The 17,939-nt window shown below is 34.4% G+C and overlaps 1 protein-coding gene and 1 long non-coding RNA gene across 5 annotated transcripts in view; one reads left to right on the forward strand and one right to left on the reverse strand.

Moving 5' to 3' along the window:
• LOC140672888 (uncharacterized) overlaps window positions 1–17,939 on the reverse strand; it is a 76,513-nt gene that overhangs the window by 28,051 nt on the left and 30,523 nt on the right. The gene's annotated exons all lie outside the window — the stretch shown is intronic.
• The window catches only part of Stacl (SH3 and cysteine-rich domain-containing protein), a 61,830-nt gene that overhangs the window by 8,596 nt on the left and 35,295 nt on the right, over window positions 1–17,939 (forward strand). For 3 of the 4 annotated variants that reach the window (XM_072905332.1, XM_072905335.1, XM_072905334.1), the window contains exons 2-3: window positions 8,178–8,263; window positions 9,287–10,036. In XM_072905332.1, the coding sequence (XP_072761433.1) occupies window positions 9,598–10,036 (439 nt within the window). In that variant the 5' untranslated portion in view covers window positions 8,178–8,263; window positions 9,287–9,597. Of the gene's footprint in view, window positions 1–8,177; window positions 10,037–17,939 lie in introns of all 4 variants that reach the window. The other variant, XM_072905333.1, reaches the window with a different exon arrangement.

The following is a 17,939-nucleotide window of genomic DNA, read 5'->3' on the forward strand; positions in this document are numbered from 1 at the left end:
TTATTACGAAGAATACTAAATAAAATTAGTCGCAAACTTAAACAACTCTTATTACGTACTAGATTTTACAGAAAGCAATGTAGTTTATCTTCTACAAACACGCAATGTGTGTTATGTGAGGACATTAAAAGCCCTACAACTTATCAGTACTCGCTTTTACAACGTTTATGTTCCACTCAGTGGCTCCACTCCAAATCGATTATCTTTTTTTTTTTTTTTTGCTATAACAATACTTAAAACTGTCGTTTGTTTATCGACAGTATATCCGAGCCAGCATAAATCCCGCTAGATTGTGCGTTCCGCTTTACGTCGCGTTCCTTCATCCGCGGCTGACAGGGTGTCGCGTTACGTTCGCGGAAATATCGCGCCACCAGATATACAGGGTGTCCGGTAATAATCGCCCTACCTCTCTAGCACAGATAGAGCAGGTCAAACTGAACATAAAAGTCCTTTACCATTTTGCGATCTTCGTAATAATTATCGAGAAATTAATTAACAAAGATTGACAAATCCGCGCGAGTATAAACGCGCGGCGAGAAGGCCCATCCCACTGGTACGCGGTTACTAGGCGCGCTACTCATACGCATCCATTGCCAGTCATAGATCGCTCCTCCTATCATCCAATGAGCGCCTAGTAACCGCGTAGCAGTAGGATGGGCCTTCTCGCCGCGCGCTTGTACTCGTCCGGATTTGTCAATCTTTGTTAATTAATTTCTCGATAATTATTACAAAGATCGCAAAATGCTAGAGGATTTTTATGTTCAGTTTGACCTGCTCCATCTGTCCTAGAGAGGTGGGGCGATTATTACCGGACACCCTGTATATCGCGCCGCGCGACAAGCCAGAAGCTTTTCTTAGCCGTCGGTCACTGACAAGAACGACCAGCGACCGTAAAAGCGTGTGTTTCTATTCACACGAGGAAAACGGAGGATTGCTCTGGTGCGATTATTCGAATTTTTCACATTTCGAAAATTCACATTTTCCAAATCGAACGAGAGCACTCTCGAACGTGTATTTGCAAAATGGTCGAGCATGCACGCCAAGATATCGCCAACGGAAATAAATAATGCATATTATTCCGTCGCGCGAAACGCCATTCCTCGTTATTGCGTCGCTCCGGCGACTCGACGTCTCATCGAGTGTAATAAAAAATTCGCATTGTACGCATAACGTGCGCATTGCGTGTCCCTGGTCCATCTCTTCTCTCTGTCGTTTTTGCACGCACGTTTTATTTTAGTCGCTACTCTAAGATATTTTTGTTGATCGCGTTCTCTCTCTCTCTCTCTCTCTCTCTCTCTCTCTCTCTCTCTCTCTCTCTTTTTGTCCGCTTTACGAAAATCTTTCGAGAAACCGTGTGTCTACAAATTCAATAAGAGATTATAATGGTCGGTTGAGAATTTTCTTTAAATTTCAAAAACAATTCCCTAATACAACAAGTAACATCGTATTTTATTTATACAAGTTATTTATAAATCATATAGTGGATGGAACATTTCTCTTAAAATAATAGTTTTCTATTATTATCATTTTCTTGGTGATTTGAACGATGTCGAACATCATAAATCCACTTTTAATCATATTTCATCGAAAGCAATTTTTCTTTCAGTTTCTCGTTCAATTTTACATCATTCGATCGCATCGATATAGCAGAAACGTATATGTATATATATATATATATATATATATATATATATATATATATATATCGCTACTAGGTATACGTCGAGTCTACAAAGACGAAACACTTATAGAGACTTTAATCAGATTTTCTCTCGAGATATTAGAATTATTGAACAATCCCGAGCAAAGTCAGAAGCGAAACGAAGTGCCAGCTAAAGATGATGTTCAATTAATTAAGTTGACGGTCGTAATTATCGGCTATGCTCTTCTGTATGCCCGGTAAAAGAATTTGTAAAAATGAGAAAATTCGATCTCTCATTGTATAACGCGACTCTATTCAAACTCTGCATCTCTTATTTAAAACATAGCAGGTGCAGGTAATTAAGGACGCTCGTACCAGCGTCATTTATTTATAATTAAATGGAAAATACAACGTAGCGCGGGAATGACGTTTAAATGTCATGATATCATTGTAAAACACGACACACAGTACGGAATGTAATTTAAAATATTAATTGTCTCGTGAAAAATGTATACAAACGTAACTATTCGAGGCACGAGGGAAAGAGGAAAGGAGAGAAGAAAAGAAATTATCCTTGTACTTTATAATTGTCACATTTTTGTCGAATCATCGTATTGGAAAATGTCATAATAATTAAATGCAACTAATCGCCGCGCGGATATAATTGTCTTATTGTGTTATCGCAACAAAACAATCGCTAATAATATCGTTCTATATTTATATTTTTCATCTTTCTTTTATCAATTATCTTTCAGCCATGAATTTTCCTTCGATTATCTTCATTCTTCTGTAAACATTTTCTCAAAGACTTTAAGTGACATCTTTTTTGACATTTGTTTTACGTTTTCAACAAAATTATTCGTTGACAATTTTATAATACAAAAACTTTATACTAAAATTCTGTATATCACATATAATTTTACTTGAGATTAAATACAGAACGCAGTTTTATCCTGAATCTTACATTTCTTCAAAATTAAATTTCCAAAGCTAAGAAACTCTTTAATTTACATTACGTTATTAAGAAACTGTCGAGTCTCGCTCTCTCTTTCTCTCTCTTTTTGTCATTTGTAAAAGAACTCATAAAAAAAAAATAGGTAGGGCAGATCTGGGACACTTTGTGAGCCAGAAGAATGATATTTAGTAATTAATGACCCGTATTCGCAAGACGGAACACATCTATTTTGAAAGTCGTTTTGAAAGCCATATGTAAGACAAGTAACAGCAAAAGATGGTTATTGAAACGCCGCTACTCTGGCAGCACTCCAATTTCACAGGAAGCATCGGTACGTTTCTCCTATACGTATACATCGTTTCACACTCTACTCGACCCAGTAATTATACGAACTGGTGGACTCGACGTCCCAAACTGTACCCTCTCTGCTCTGTCACGCGGTGGAAAACTCACGGAATAGCTGTTGCTTCGATCGAGCTCTGCCGAGGACGTTTCGTTTCAAGCGATCGATGACGTTTATATTCTCTGTAGTACCGCGCGTGTAAACCCTCTTTGTTTTCATCGTGAACTCACTCCGAGTTACATTTAAGCTCAAGCAGAACAATGGTATATATAAGAGTGAATATCTCTCTTTCTCTCTTATTTCGAGAAACAAAAGCATTCGCGAAAGTACTCGCGACGTACAGTAAGATCCAGTGTCATTTACTTTATACCACTTCTATCGCTTTTTATCGTTCCGTAAACCAGGGAATCCAAGACTGCACGTCACACACAAAAAAAAAAAAAAAAAAAAAAAAAAAAACAATTACGCGTGCATATAAAGTTGTAGTAATTCATATGTATGTGTACTTTTCGAAAGTAATATATTTCACATTTTATTTTTGCTTCTAGTATCTAATGGCTTATTTATTATATTATTTTATTATAATTATGAAAATAATATGTATTACTTTATTATTAACGTGTAAATCATAAAAAAAGCTTAGGTTAGAAAATATTATTTTCTCAATTTTATTTTTGATAAAACACATTAATTAATTAAATATATAGAGAATTAAGTATTATTTAAGAGAAAAAGATTAACTTAAAAAAGAGATACTAAAATTGATGAGAGAATTTTATATTAATATTGACAATATCGTAATTATCCATATTATACAAGTCGATAAAAATCAAATTTTAATGTTAATGCAATTTTCGTCAAGAATTATTTTATCATTACAGTCCGCTTTTTATAATATTTTATTATAATATTTCAATCTATATTCTATTGAGAAAAATTGCTATAAAGTTCAAACATACCTAATATACAGGATGTCCCATTTTAATTCCTCCAGTGAAATATCTCGAAAAATATGGAAAATTCGAAAAAATGTTTCAGACAAAAGTTGTATGGTTTCTAGGGGGACATAAGATGGTGCCATTAGTTTGACCTTGAAGAGTCACATGAAGATCACGTGAAGGTCATTTTGAATTTCTTAAATGGAACACCCTATATATTTTTGCATATTCTTGTAGCTTATCTCGAGAGCTTTCCAAAACACTATGATAAAATGTTTTTTTATTAAACACTTTTCGAGTTATAAGGCTTCAAAGTTGCAATATTTTGACATAAAATACAAGATATCTCGTAAAATATTCATTTTTCGATTATCTTACTCTAATACTTTTATGCACAGAATAACGAAACAAATCAATTGGCGTAATTAAAAGACATAATTATGTTAAAGTAAAAATGTGTAACTGCTACTTGCAAATTCAGATTTTTTCTTAAAGATAACTAGGTGTTTTCTTTACACCAATTGATTCGTCTCATTATTCTGTGTATAAAAGTATTAGGGTAAGATAATCGAGAAATGAATATTTTACGAGATATCTTGTATTTAAAGTCAAAATATTGCAACTTTGAAGCCTTACAACTCGAAAAGTGTTTAATGAAAAAACATTTTATCATAGTGTTTTGGAAAGTTCTCAAAGTCAGCTACAAGAATATGTAACAAAAAATAAGGGGTGCCATTTAAAAAAATTGAGGTGACCTTCACGTGACCTTCAAATGACTCTTCAAGGTCAGACCAAGGGGGTCATTTTATGGCCCCCTCGAAACCAAACAACTTTTGCCTGAAACATTTTTTTCTCCCGGGTTTGGTTTTCGAGATATTCGACTGGAGGAATTAAAATGGGACACCCTGTATATTCCTATTTAAAAAAATATATCTTGAATCTCTGAATTTGAGAGAATGTTGTTCCGAGGTATTTCATATATTTTTAGATGTTCCTCGACTTCCTTTTGGACTTCAACTACCTTTTCGCGTTATTCGAACATAGAGATGCAAGATGACAGGCGTGCATCAACAAAGTCTTACTCGTCCCGCTAATGAGACAGTCCGTAAACAGTCAAAGAGCCCCTGCTCGTGAAACAACGTCATAAACGTAATGTCTCGAAGGAGGCACTCGAGCGTAAATAATCACGGGAAATTTGTATTCCGAAGAATCGCAGAACTGATCCCGGAAGACTTGTTTGCATTGCTCCTGACGAACGTCGTTTAAAGTACTATGTACAAAGCCCGATTTCGATTCTTGCGGGTACCCGGTCCCCGGTTACGCTTCGCCAATTTCGCCGGGAATGTTCCCGCGCGTATCTTCGATCGTGCGACATAATTATATTTCAGAAAGCTTATAACGCGCGCACCGTCAATATGAAAAGAACTGGGCGTACGGTGCGAATTTTAATATCGGCACAAATCCCTGGCCATTCATCAGCTGAATGCAATTTTCTGCACGTATATGCTAAAATAAAACATCCCGCCCTGTAAACGAGAGATCGGCACACGCCCCGCATACGTTCTAACATCAGAGAATGCAAGGGCTGAGTAATCTCCTAACTCTCCCCTTCGCACAACTTCTTGTAATATCGTGCTTTACTTGTACATAGAGATGTCGAATGGAAAATTAACAGTTTTGCAGAGATTCTTTCCTCTCTCTTTCTCGTCGCAATAAACAAAAAAAAATACAAAGGACAAAATCCTTTTGTAACAACTTTGTGCTTTCGTTAAATGTATATAAAGAAAAAATAATCTTTTCTAAATTAATTTTTTAGTTTGTACTTTTTTCTAATTTTATCTTTATTTGTTTTTTTGCTCTGAAAAAAGTATTTCAAGTAATAAAACGTCACAATTGTGGGTGCACGAGAACTATTTTATATATCAAAATTGTATTTTTATTCGTATTATATTATATCGATATTCCACTGCCTTTATTTCTCGACGTTGACAAAGATCAACTTCTTCTTCCGAGACGAGGGACACTTTAGCGCGGTTCGGCAATTTGAACAGAATGTGTGCAGCGGAAAAAATATAATTCCATTGCCTAACGGGATTTCACGCTTTTAACGGTCAAAAAAAAGATGATTTAGTCTGCGAGAGGGCTTAAACGCGGGTAGTGGTGCATTATGACACAAAAATATGATTACCGTTAGGTTACCGCTGCGCTCTGCAAGCCCTTAAAAGAACGTTGATATATTAATTTACACAGCGCCAAGAGTGATTTTAAAGTGTCATTAGCGAGGTCGCATTATAACGAAATTGTAATTATCTAGCCTTTCACACACGCGCATACATACATATATACATTCCCTCCCTTCCATTCGTTTCCCAGGGAAAGGCACGAGCTCGGCAGATACCTCTCTGTCCGCATTAATGATCGATACTGAGTCAAAATACACACAAGCTCTAGATATATTTACTGGAAAAAATGAAAGCGCGTGCCGTCGAACTAAATTTTTTATATGAATTGCTCGAATACCACGACTCTTTGTCCCTCGCACAGGGATATATTTTTAATTTAACGTCAATTTTTCTCTAATAAAAATTGGATTGAACATTTTACCTTAATAGTCGTTTGATTTTTTTATTGAAAACATTTATAATCCTGAATAAGGACAGAGAATGTGATCAAATTAAATTATATATATATATATATATATATATATATATATATATATATATATATAAAACTATTAAACAACTTTAGAAACACTATAAAAGAAAAATATTATATTATGCTTTCATTGAAATTGTTTCCATAAATACTTTTCATTTTTCAATCTTTTATTGCAATCAAAAGCAATTTTGTATATACCTTTTAACACGTCACTGATAAATTATTATTGTGTGATATGACTTTTAATATATTTAAAATATCTATTTTCATCCATTTTATATCAATATTTTGATAAAACTTTACAAACGCCCGTAAAAACGACATTTATTTATTATACATTATTATTAACACATATGTTATTATATATATATATATATATATATATATATATATATATATATATATATTATAAAATTAAAATTAAAGTAACGGCAATTTATGGTTTTTTCAAAATTAAAAATATCTCGCTACAAAACGTGATGGAAATAAGTCTTGGAGGGCTTTAGGTGAATCATCATCCATGACACACGTTAAGCATATTGCGTATATATTTCTACCAACCTAACCGAGTTATTCCGGTACGTGACTATCAGCTGGCGTGGATTTCCGAGTGTTATCACGATTGATTGATATGTTACTTTTACGGGACACGTGCACCGGTTCCCACGTTGAAAAGTGTACGTAAACTTCCGTGCGATTTATACAGCGTGCAAATAATCCGTGAATCGCCCGCGAGTAGTTGAAACACGCACACACACACACACACACACACACACTCTGCGCGCGTCACGAGGATTCACGCGACACGGTCGTTGCTAGCAGCGGAAAAGGATTCATAAAAGTATCTTCATGGCTCGTAACAGCGGCCGCACGAGATAAACGATTCTACTTATATATATATGCGTGTCGCGTTACCTTTCACAGTTGTACTCGGTTACTACCGCTTTTAGCACATCTCACAAACTCGAGCGTACATTGATACAATCCATAGATCTCCCCGGGGAATGACGATTTATCGCTACGTGTAACGTATATGGCGCCCAGATTGAAGCGGAAGTATTGAAACGGATGATTAAATATATTTCAAGCCTATTTCTATCCGTCAAAACAAAATGAGCAATGTTTAGATTCTTCGGATTAAACGCGTACCCCAATTGCGTTCGAAATAGCTAGCAGACCTAACTGTCCATCTCACACACAGTTGTATATCGATAATTTATTTTTCACGATTAAAATTATATTCAAATTTAACCAGACTTGCAATATATTTCAAAATAAGTGATAAAGAGGTAATGAAAAAAGTTTGTTTATTCCAAATTATAAGTTTTCAAACATTCAAAAAGTACTTATGCTTAAAAAAACTGGCCGTTTTCGTAAAGCAAGACGTGTCTTAAAAATATGTAGTATAGCTTTTTCAATATACATGTATAAAATTAAAGAAAGAGTCATATATAACTCTTTAATATAACATTACAAATTAAAAAAAAAAAAAAAAAGTATTTTCTCAAGTTTGAAAAAATACGTGCATCATTCTGTTCTAAACAAGAGCTACAATCAAATTCAACATAGTTATAAAATTATAAATATAAAAGAGATCTATGTTGAATTAATTTCTCATTGTTACAAATACTTTTGTTTCAGCCCAACAGGCATCAGGAATCACCGACATAAGCCCAACCCCTTAGATTTTCCAAGTTGCTCGTCAAGATCGATCGCCAAAATACGTCGTAAGACTGACTAATCAAACTGAATAATCGATTTAATCGCAGAAAAATTTAGAAACGTATAAATTATTTGTTCGTTATTATTAAACAATATTTTAATTGGTACACATTTAATAATAAATTTTTCAAACGTTGCAAAACAATTTAACACCAAAAGAATATTTATATTATTTTCACTAAGCTTAGAATCTAATTCTCTATAGAATAATAAGAAAATAATTTGAGAATGGAAAAGTACGGAAAAAAAAAAAATCTAACGGCAACTTTCTCCAAAGTTTGTATCTTGCTCAACCCTTTGAGTCACAGCGGGTCACCCAGAGACCCACCTTTTTTTTCGTAGTTTTTTATTGTTTTAATTACTTTTTTATCAATACCGGATTTTTTGTTTCTACAGAGTCTTTAGAATATCAATAAGTGTAAAAAAAATATAAACAGTCATTAATTGTTAATTGCAAAAATACCATATATAAACAAACAGTCAAAATTAGTACTTTTTTACGAAAAAATGCATTTTCTATTAATCTATTATGACAATAAATACGGTAATTTTTTTTATAATCTTAGTACACTCTAAAGTAATTTTCAGATTTTTTTAGAATTTTCCACCGTGTTGTTTTTGTTAAATCCTCCTTTTTTGATAAAAAATATATAAAAAACAATATTTTCTGTTCTAAATTGAAAATAACAGTTGTATTCTTTTTTAAATTTTTTCTCCGAAGGTTTTTTTTAGATCGCAGAATCTGAATCTAGAGGAAAAAAAATTTAATTTCCAAAATTTTATAGGGATCCAATATGGCGGAAGTAAAATTTCGTCTGCCATATTGGATCCGCCATCTTGAAATTTGAAAATTTGACAACAGATTCGTATAATCAGCGACCCCAAAAACCCTTATATACCAAATTTTATAAAATACTGACAATTAGAAAATCTCGTGACTCAAAGGGTTAACGCGAAAAGAATGCCTGATCCTTATTCGATCGATCGGAGATAATGATGGAAAATGGATTATTCCTGACGATCCTTAGTGCATCGACGAGGCGTCAATGTAGCAAAGGAACAACGATAAAGAGCGACGCTCGATCGCGCTCGGATAGAAGAGGAAAATCATGCGTCATCTGACGGCGACCGGCGCCGATACCGATCCCGCACGTAGAACTCAGGATGTATCGTTGGACAGCGATGTTGGCTCGCGCGGATCCGAGAAGTGCGGCGGCAGCAGCAGCAGCAGCAGCAGCGGGTGTAACAGCAGGGACCACGGAATCCGCGACGGCGTCGTCTACGATCGCGGCTACGGCAACGGCAACAATAATCGCGATAGCGGCGACGATTTCTGGGCATGTACGTCTTCTATCCGGCGGACGAGCTCCTGCGTATCTATGAGAATCCGATTCGGGAACCCGTGTCACTGACTGTCAACCACGCAGCGGTGAACGACGGTTATCAGGAGGAAGCGAACCAGCAACGATATAATCAGTCGCAACAGCAACAACGAATCGTCGTCGCGTCGGACGACGTTCGCAAGCGTAAGAAGGAGAAAAAGCGAGAGACTGGTCAGACAGCCAGCAGAAGGCAAACTGTGCGTAATAGCGGCGGCGGCAACGTCGATAAGAAAGAAGGACGACGGAGTGAGGAGCAGCACGCCGGGACTATGCAAAATAATCGTGCCTCCGGCTCCGAAGAAGCCGCCAATCATCCCCTCAAGGACCTCACGCAGCCGAGCCTCAACGAGCCGCTTAAGCAACACAATGGCGTCGCGCTTAAGCTCGTGCAGACGGGTAAGTGCGCGTTTCTCCGCCACGTTGTGTTCGATTAGGAAATTTGTGTGAGCAATACTTATTTATTCGTCCAATTTCTATGCTGTTTCTTTTTTTTTTTTTTTTTTTTTTTTTTTTTGCCTCTCTATCGCTTTATTGCAGCCTTTCGTCGTTGAAAGCATTTTAGAAAAGTTCTTGGATTGAAATATTAAGGAGGACGTTAAAGGGTTTTTCAAGTGGTGACACGTGCGCAATCTCGATTCTTCTTTCGGTAAATATCTTTCAAGAGCCTCGCAATTTCTTTGCCAAACATTCTGTTGATTTTTATGCCGTTTCAAAATATCGCTTGACATTTTTAGCGACAGTCTTATCAAATAAAATTCTTGACTGTTTGCATATTATTAAAAAAATAAAACGCGGAATGTTGCGCGGAGAGATAAAAAACTAAGTGCATATTATTTCGCGTTTGCCGAGTTGGGGGAAAAAAAATATATGCAGTCGGACCTCTTATCCTACGACATTTTCGTTTCGGAATCTTCCCCTTAAACCTCTGAACCTACGACAAAAATTTGAGAGTGGGGGTATAATTCCCCTTTCGCGGTCGTAGCATGAGAGGATTTTTTGTCGTAGGATAAGAGGTTTCGTAGCATAAGAGGGTCGTACCTGCGAACTTAATTGCCAATTACCATGTATGTACGCGTGATAAAGCGGTGCACTTTTCCCGTCATTCTCCCATGCGTATCCCTTCGCATTCTTGATTACATCCACTTGGAAGCTAATATTCACGTAACACACGTTATATCGTTGAAACAATATTCGCGTACTTGTTATAAATGTCGTAAGTTGAAAAATCGACCTGTCAGTTGGCCGATGATCTAAATTACCCGTGTATTTAACGTACAATCTCGTATAATCGTGTAAGTCGTATAACTCTCGTTGCCTTCAAACTTCTACGCGAGTTAGCATATTACGGATCTTGACTTGATGGAAGTTTAATAGCCGTCAAGCAAAGATGATTTAGGTTTATATCGTTAAATCATGTAAGAAATGTTTCGCTATTATGTTTAATAGCGAATTCCATTACCTATATAATAGAAAATTATGACTTCATTCGATGACAAATTATAGTAATAGCAATTTTATTAATTCTAAGAACTATACAGTATGTTAAAGTCGGCAAAAATATTTCTTATCATTATAGTATTAATTTTTTCTATTTTTATCGTCAAGTATATAAAAATAATGTAATGTAATTTTTAAATTATAAATAAATTTAAAATAAACACAAGAGTGTAATATATATTTTCATTTCTAAGAAATCAACTGTTAAATGTCGCACAGTACTCGATAAATTTGAAATAATTTTTTTTTTTTTTTTTACAGAAAATGTCTCAAAGTAGCTTATTATTTATCACAACTTTTAATATTCGATATTGGAACTTGGAAGACTAACAAGCTAAAATGCTGTTAATCCAAAGTTTACTCGAAATTAAATGGAAAATAAAGTTTTCTTATCAAAATTTGTCTTCTCCCTTTCCCTTTTCCTCCCTGAGGCTTAGTTTGCGAAAAGCACTTTACTATTTTCAATAGTTGACAAAAGCCATTAAATACTCGACATTTTGTTACGAGCATTCTTGTTTCCCGTTCATTCAAGAAATTCGTCATTAGCAGTAGAAGTGGCACGATGTATAAAATACGAAGAGAATCAAGTTTAGGATTACTTAATGTATCACGTTAGAATGTCAGATAACTGTGCGTTGCGTCTGACGTAGGATTAATTAAAGCCACTTGTCCTCGGTGCTTTTACATCTTTCCGCGAACATGTCTTTTAAGTGATTTGTCATAGCTGACCTTTTTCATTCACCACCCTCTTTGACAATCGAGATGTTTGTTGGAGAATATATAGGGAAAAAGATTAATTAACAGCCAAAAGTAGCGGAAAGAGAAAGACTAAGGAGGGTTGACGAAGCTATTAGGCAACTGAATTCGAACCTATCGGTCTTTGTCATTCACTATCCTTATCTAACTTATTGACCTCAATTTTCGATCTGTCATTTATGAAGTTCCCCTTTCTCATTCGAGCATAAGACTTTGATAAAATCAGATTAGAGCAAGTGGAGGGTTTTTCGAACCAAACAGAAGAGATTAAGTTCAAACACATTTCGAATTACCAATCTTATCAGACATAATATATCCGCTCTTCCGCGCTTATCAGACATACATATCCGTTCTTACGTACTCGAAGCTGTGAATCAATTACGAATAAAGAAGGTAGCGAACTTGATATCTTATCGAGCAGCAGAGAAAAAAATTATTTTTAAACTAAAAATTGAAAAATAAAAATACTATGTGAAGAGAACTATTTTTTTAGAGGAAAAAAAAATCAAGTTTTATTTTTGATTAAATTCCTATTATTATTTCTATTTATTTTAGCTCTTAAATCACAGGTTTTTTATAAGATAGAAAAAGGCAAAAAGTTGATATTTCGTAAGGTAAAAACATTTTTATTTTAAGGATGTTTAGCACCTACAATCGGAGCAAAAAGTAGTCGCAATTGACGAATATATACTTTTCTCATATATCTTAGTATATGATTATTATAAAGATTGCATAAAATCTTATTATTTATTCATAGCTAGAGCGTAGAAATGTATTTTCCAACTTCTGTTGCTTTTTTTCCGAGAATTTTCGTGTTTCTTAAATTATAATGAGAAACTTTTATCATTGACGGTACCTCGATTTCAACATTACAGCACAAAATTTGAATTATAAAAATAAAAGAATTTACTCGTACAGAGTAATTTAAAATGTCAGAATAAAAATTATAATAATGAATAATGACAAAATATAGATTTTTAACTATTTCTTTGATAAATTTAATAATTTGTCATTTCTCCGAGAAGAAAGAAACGTGGCAACATGATAATTTTTCATAAATTGGTCAAATTGCAAATTGACATATGAGGCCTAGTCGCTTCTCGCTTACACGTTTGTATATAGAGGCTTCTTTACATGAAAAGATAGGTTATTTAAAATGTCAAAAGAAGGCTCAGCTGAATGCTATATTGCCACGTTTTCACAATAAATAATATGTCATCTCGGATAATAGGACAAAATTGAGAAAATTATATTCAATATTTTTTAAACTAGTCAGTACTTGACCAAAATTATGTGATCAAATATTTCCTCTATGTTTAAACTGTACTTTTGCAAATTTTGAATAAATTCCTATTATTATTTCTATCTATTTTAACTCTTAAATCAACACGATCACAGGTTTTTTTATAAGATAGAAAATCTGTAATCGTATCAATTTAAGGGCTAAAAAGGACAGAAATAATTATATTTATACTTATTTATATTTATAATTATATTAATACTTTTACTTATAATTAACTCCACAAAATAATTATATTTACAATAATATCGACGGGTAAATTCAATGCAAATTAAAATCCTTATAACTTTTGATTGCTTCAGTGAATCAACTCTTTTTTTTTTTTATAAGTCTCTGAACATGTATCAGAACAATCTGTGTAAATTTTATTAAATTCCTATATTTTTAAAAATAAGTACTAAACATCCTTAAAAGATATCTATATAATGTTTTTGTAAAACGTTATTGTGCGTAAAATTATTCCGATTATATATCCGAATGTATGTATATTCCGCGGCAGACTCTCGTTCCAGACAGATGACACGATAGAGCGAGTAATTTGGCATTATTCCGTCACGTGTACTATTCGACCGTACAAATTCGAACATCTTCCCCCGATGAACATTGTGAGTTCTCGTGGAAAGAAAATTCCGCGAGCGCCGTTTCGCAGGATCGCTACCCCGCACACAAGAGCTCGTTACCACGATATAAATAGACCTACGCCTCGTAGCGGATTTAGAGTATGTATAACCGCGGCCTCGTCAAGACCAAACGATCTCTCGAGGCTGTCACGTGTGTTGACCTGGATGTTTATTCGGTTCATCGGCGCGGCCAGATATCGTCGCTCTGCCCGGCCTGGCGATCCCCGACGAAAACACAATGAAGTTCGATGAAGCGGCATTAAATTGTCGCGTAAACAAAGCCGGTGTTAATGTAGCGACGACTGTTGAGCTCTGTTTTTAGCCAGTCGTTTAAAAGTTAAAGGTTGCGTGCATCGAAAACAGTGAAAATGATGAGGTCTCTCACTCATTATCAGCCGGAAACAAATGCAAATAAAGCAAAATCAACAAGGATGTGACCGTCGCGCGCGTCTAATTAAGTAACTGCAATATTTTCCATTCAGCAAATTGATACGAAAGGCGAAAAGCCATAAACTATTTTTCCTGTAATTAACGTGTAAAATTTCGATTAACCTTTATGATATCTATTAAATATTTAATTATCATCTTTAACGATTCCATATCATTTCAATAAGATTGATTGATAAATCAATTAATTAACATTTTATTCACTGCCATATTTGCATTGGATTTACACTCTTCATTATCTTTTGTCTCTTTAAACAATTGTATTATCAAAAGTTTTTTTGCAATATTCTTAAAAAAGAAAAAAAACGAGAAAATGTCGGGTGTTTATCATTATAAAGTATCTTAATGTCACTCATCTGATTTAAGAGAGTCTGCATATGTGCGTGCGAATATAATAATATAATAAAAAAAACAATACGGGTAAAATAATAAGAGCGGCATCTCTTTTATCGATTGACAAATTAATATTCATCAACGCAATTTTCGGCCAAGATAACGGAATGAATCTCAAGAGCCTCTATTCTAGAGCAACGTCTAGAGCTCGCGTGACTCTAGCCGATCGGGTTCGTCGAACCTCGCGGGACCCTGTATCAAGGTCGCATCCTTGCAGTCACGAAGGTTATTACACCTGGGCACCTCTCGCACCATCGGACAAGTCGATCGCCGGTCCGTATAAAGTAACTCCGTCCAGAATTCCCACGTCCTCCGAATACGACGTGGTAATCTCTTCCCCCCTCCCTATAATTCGAAGGAGACCGTAACCCGTAACCGTGTTTGCGCGCGACACGATGGTACGGAGAAAACGACGTGGGTCATATTTTAATAAAGGAAGGAGTCTACGGTTGCTACGGTAACTGCGAAGCGAACAGAGCACGCGGCCAACCAGCTAGGCAGGCAGGCAGGCAGGATATTGATTCACCCCACCTGAATTCAGGTCAACCCCTGACTAAACTGCCGTTTCAACATAACCGTTTCGACTCTCCGTTTCTATTGCGTTCTTACCCCGTCTCGCTCTCTTTCTTTTTTCTCTTTTTCTTTCGTAACCAGTCGCTACCGCCCCCTCCCCCCTCCCCCCCCTCTGTGCCTCCTGCGCCCAGAAATGCGTTACTGATTATTGATAATACTTATTGAGATTATTGAGGTTACTTAATAAGTCCCCTTTGTCCCCTCCACCTGTCAAAGTCATGCGTTACATACTTGTATATTGCGCTTTCGGGGAAGAAAATTCATGCTGAATCATTAAACATCTCATCGATCTGCCGCGTTGTTACTTATTATTAACCGTTAACTTCTGAATCAGGATTATTTTATATGATGATGGATGACTTATTAGCGCGTATTTTGATTCCAACATCGAGCGTCATTGATTATTTCTTTTTTTAGAGCTTGCTCATTCGAGAGGCGTACAACTTTTACTTGCTCGTTACGATACATAAACGGATAGTTATAAAGATTTTTTTTTTTTTTTTCAAGATTTCTTTTCTAACAAGTAGTTCTTGTAAGTAGAAAGACACCAGTTTTGAAAAGGAAAAAAAAACTTATAAAAAAGATTAATAATACAGTTTTAATGAAGGTGGAAAATTTAGAGAGAAAACATGTAGAACTTACTCTTTGATTAAAGCATTACTTTGATTGTGTAAAGGAAAGAATCTATGGTTTTCATTAACAAAAATTTAGAGAGAACACACACTTTCTTTTCTTTTGAATCTTATTCGTAATCTTTCAATTTCCATCGAGATTAATGTTAAGATTTCCCTCCCAGATAAAATTAAGTTTACATGACACTCTATTGACAAGAAAGAGCGAGGAAAAGAGAAAAAGTATATCGATTTTAAATGTAAAATTTCTGCGAGATAAAGAGCTTATCAGATAAAATTCAAAGTGCACGCAGCATTCTGAAACTATTTCTATTCTTTCTGAATCGTCTTATTTTAGAAATGCATAATAATTTATATGTCGAGAATATGGTTAAATATATATATATATTTTTAAGGATGTTTAGTACTTATTTTTAAAAATATAGGAATTTAATAAAATTTGTACAGATTGTTCTGATACATGTTTAGAGACTTATAAAAAAACCTGGAGTTAATTCACTGAAGCAATAAAAAAGGATTTTAATTTGCAATGAATTTACCTGTCGATATTATTATAAATATAATTATTTTGTGGAGCTAATTATAAGTAAAAGTGTTAATATAATTATAAATATAATTATTTATATAAATAAGTATAAATATAATTATTTCTGTCCTTTTTAGCCCTTAAATTGATACGATTACAGATTTTCTATCTTATAAAAAAACCTGTGATCGTGTTGATTTAAGAGTTAAAATAGATAGAAATAATAATAGGAATTTATTCAAAATTTGCAAAAGTACAGTTTAAACATAGAGGAAATATTTGATCACATAATTTTGGTCAAGTACTGACTAGTTCAAAAGATATTGAATATAATTTTCTCAATTTTGTCCTATTATCCGAGATGACATATTATTTATTGTAAAAACGTGGCAACGTAGCATTCAGCTGAGCCTTCTTTTGACATTTTAAATAACCTATCTTTTCATGTAAAGAAGCCTCTATATACAAACGTGTAAGCGAGAAGCGACTAGGCCTCATATGTCAATTTGCAATTTGACCAATTTATGAAAAATTATCATGTTGCCACGTTTCTTTCTTCTCGGAGAAATGACAAATTATTAAAATTATCAAAGAAATAGTTAAAAATCTTCTATATTTTGTCATTATTCACTATTATAATTTTTATTCCGACATTTTAAATTACTCTGTACGAGTAAATTCTTTTCTTTTTATAATTCAAATTTTGTGCTGTAATGTTGAAATCGAGGTACCGTCAATGATAAAAGTTTCTCATTATAATTTAAGAAACACGAAAATTCTCGGAAAAAAAGCAACAGAAGTTGGAAAATACATTTCTACACTCCAGCTATGAATAAATAATAAGATTTTATGCAATCTTTATAATAATCATATATTAAGATATATGAGAAAAGTATATATTCGTCAATTTCGTTTATTTTTTGCTCCGATTGTAGGTGCTAAACATCCTTAATATAAATATAGCTGTGTCAATACGTATAAAACCGGTGAAAGTGACAATTCCTTCGAGGAAAATTCCATCACGTAAAATAAAATTATTCGCATGGCATTTCTCTTTCTTTCATTTTTCTCTCGCGCGATTTTCCTACATTTCGCGTTTTTTTTTTATTTTACTTTCGAAAACTCATCGGGTGATTGTAATCGAAAATTGTTCTCGTCCATTATTATTGCATGCTACTGGCTGGAATTTATATATGCGGCGCTTTTTGAATTTTTCACACTGTTGATGTACATAGTAAACGGAGCCGCGCGCGCGATTCTCACTGTCGTTCGTCTTAACGTTTTATCGAAGATAAAAATTTTCGAATCAAACGATGCAAAGCTCGTCGATGAAATGCTCGTTAGTAAGCAAAATGCAAATGCAACAATGTTTATCGCGACTGCTTGTAATACGAGATAAGCTGCAGGGAACGCTTACGAGACATTCTCTCATCGATGTAAAATCGATGTACGGATTATGCGAATATGGAATATATACTAAAATGTATGCGCCAAGAATATAAATGATTTCAATCTTTTTTAAGCACCTCATCCATCTCTCTTACGTTTTAACAAT

The sequence above is a fragment of the Anoplolepis gracilipes genome, chromosome 14 (genome assembly GCF_047496725.1).
Source record: "Anoplolepis gracilipes chromosome 14, ASM4749672v1, whole genome shotgun sequence".
In the NCBI taxonomy this organism is placed as follows: domain Eukaryota; kingdom Metazoa; phylum Arthropoda; class Insecta; order Hymenoptera; family Formicidae; genus Anoplolepis; species Anoplolepis gracilipes.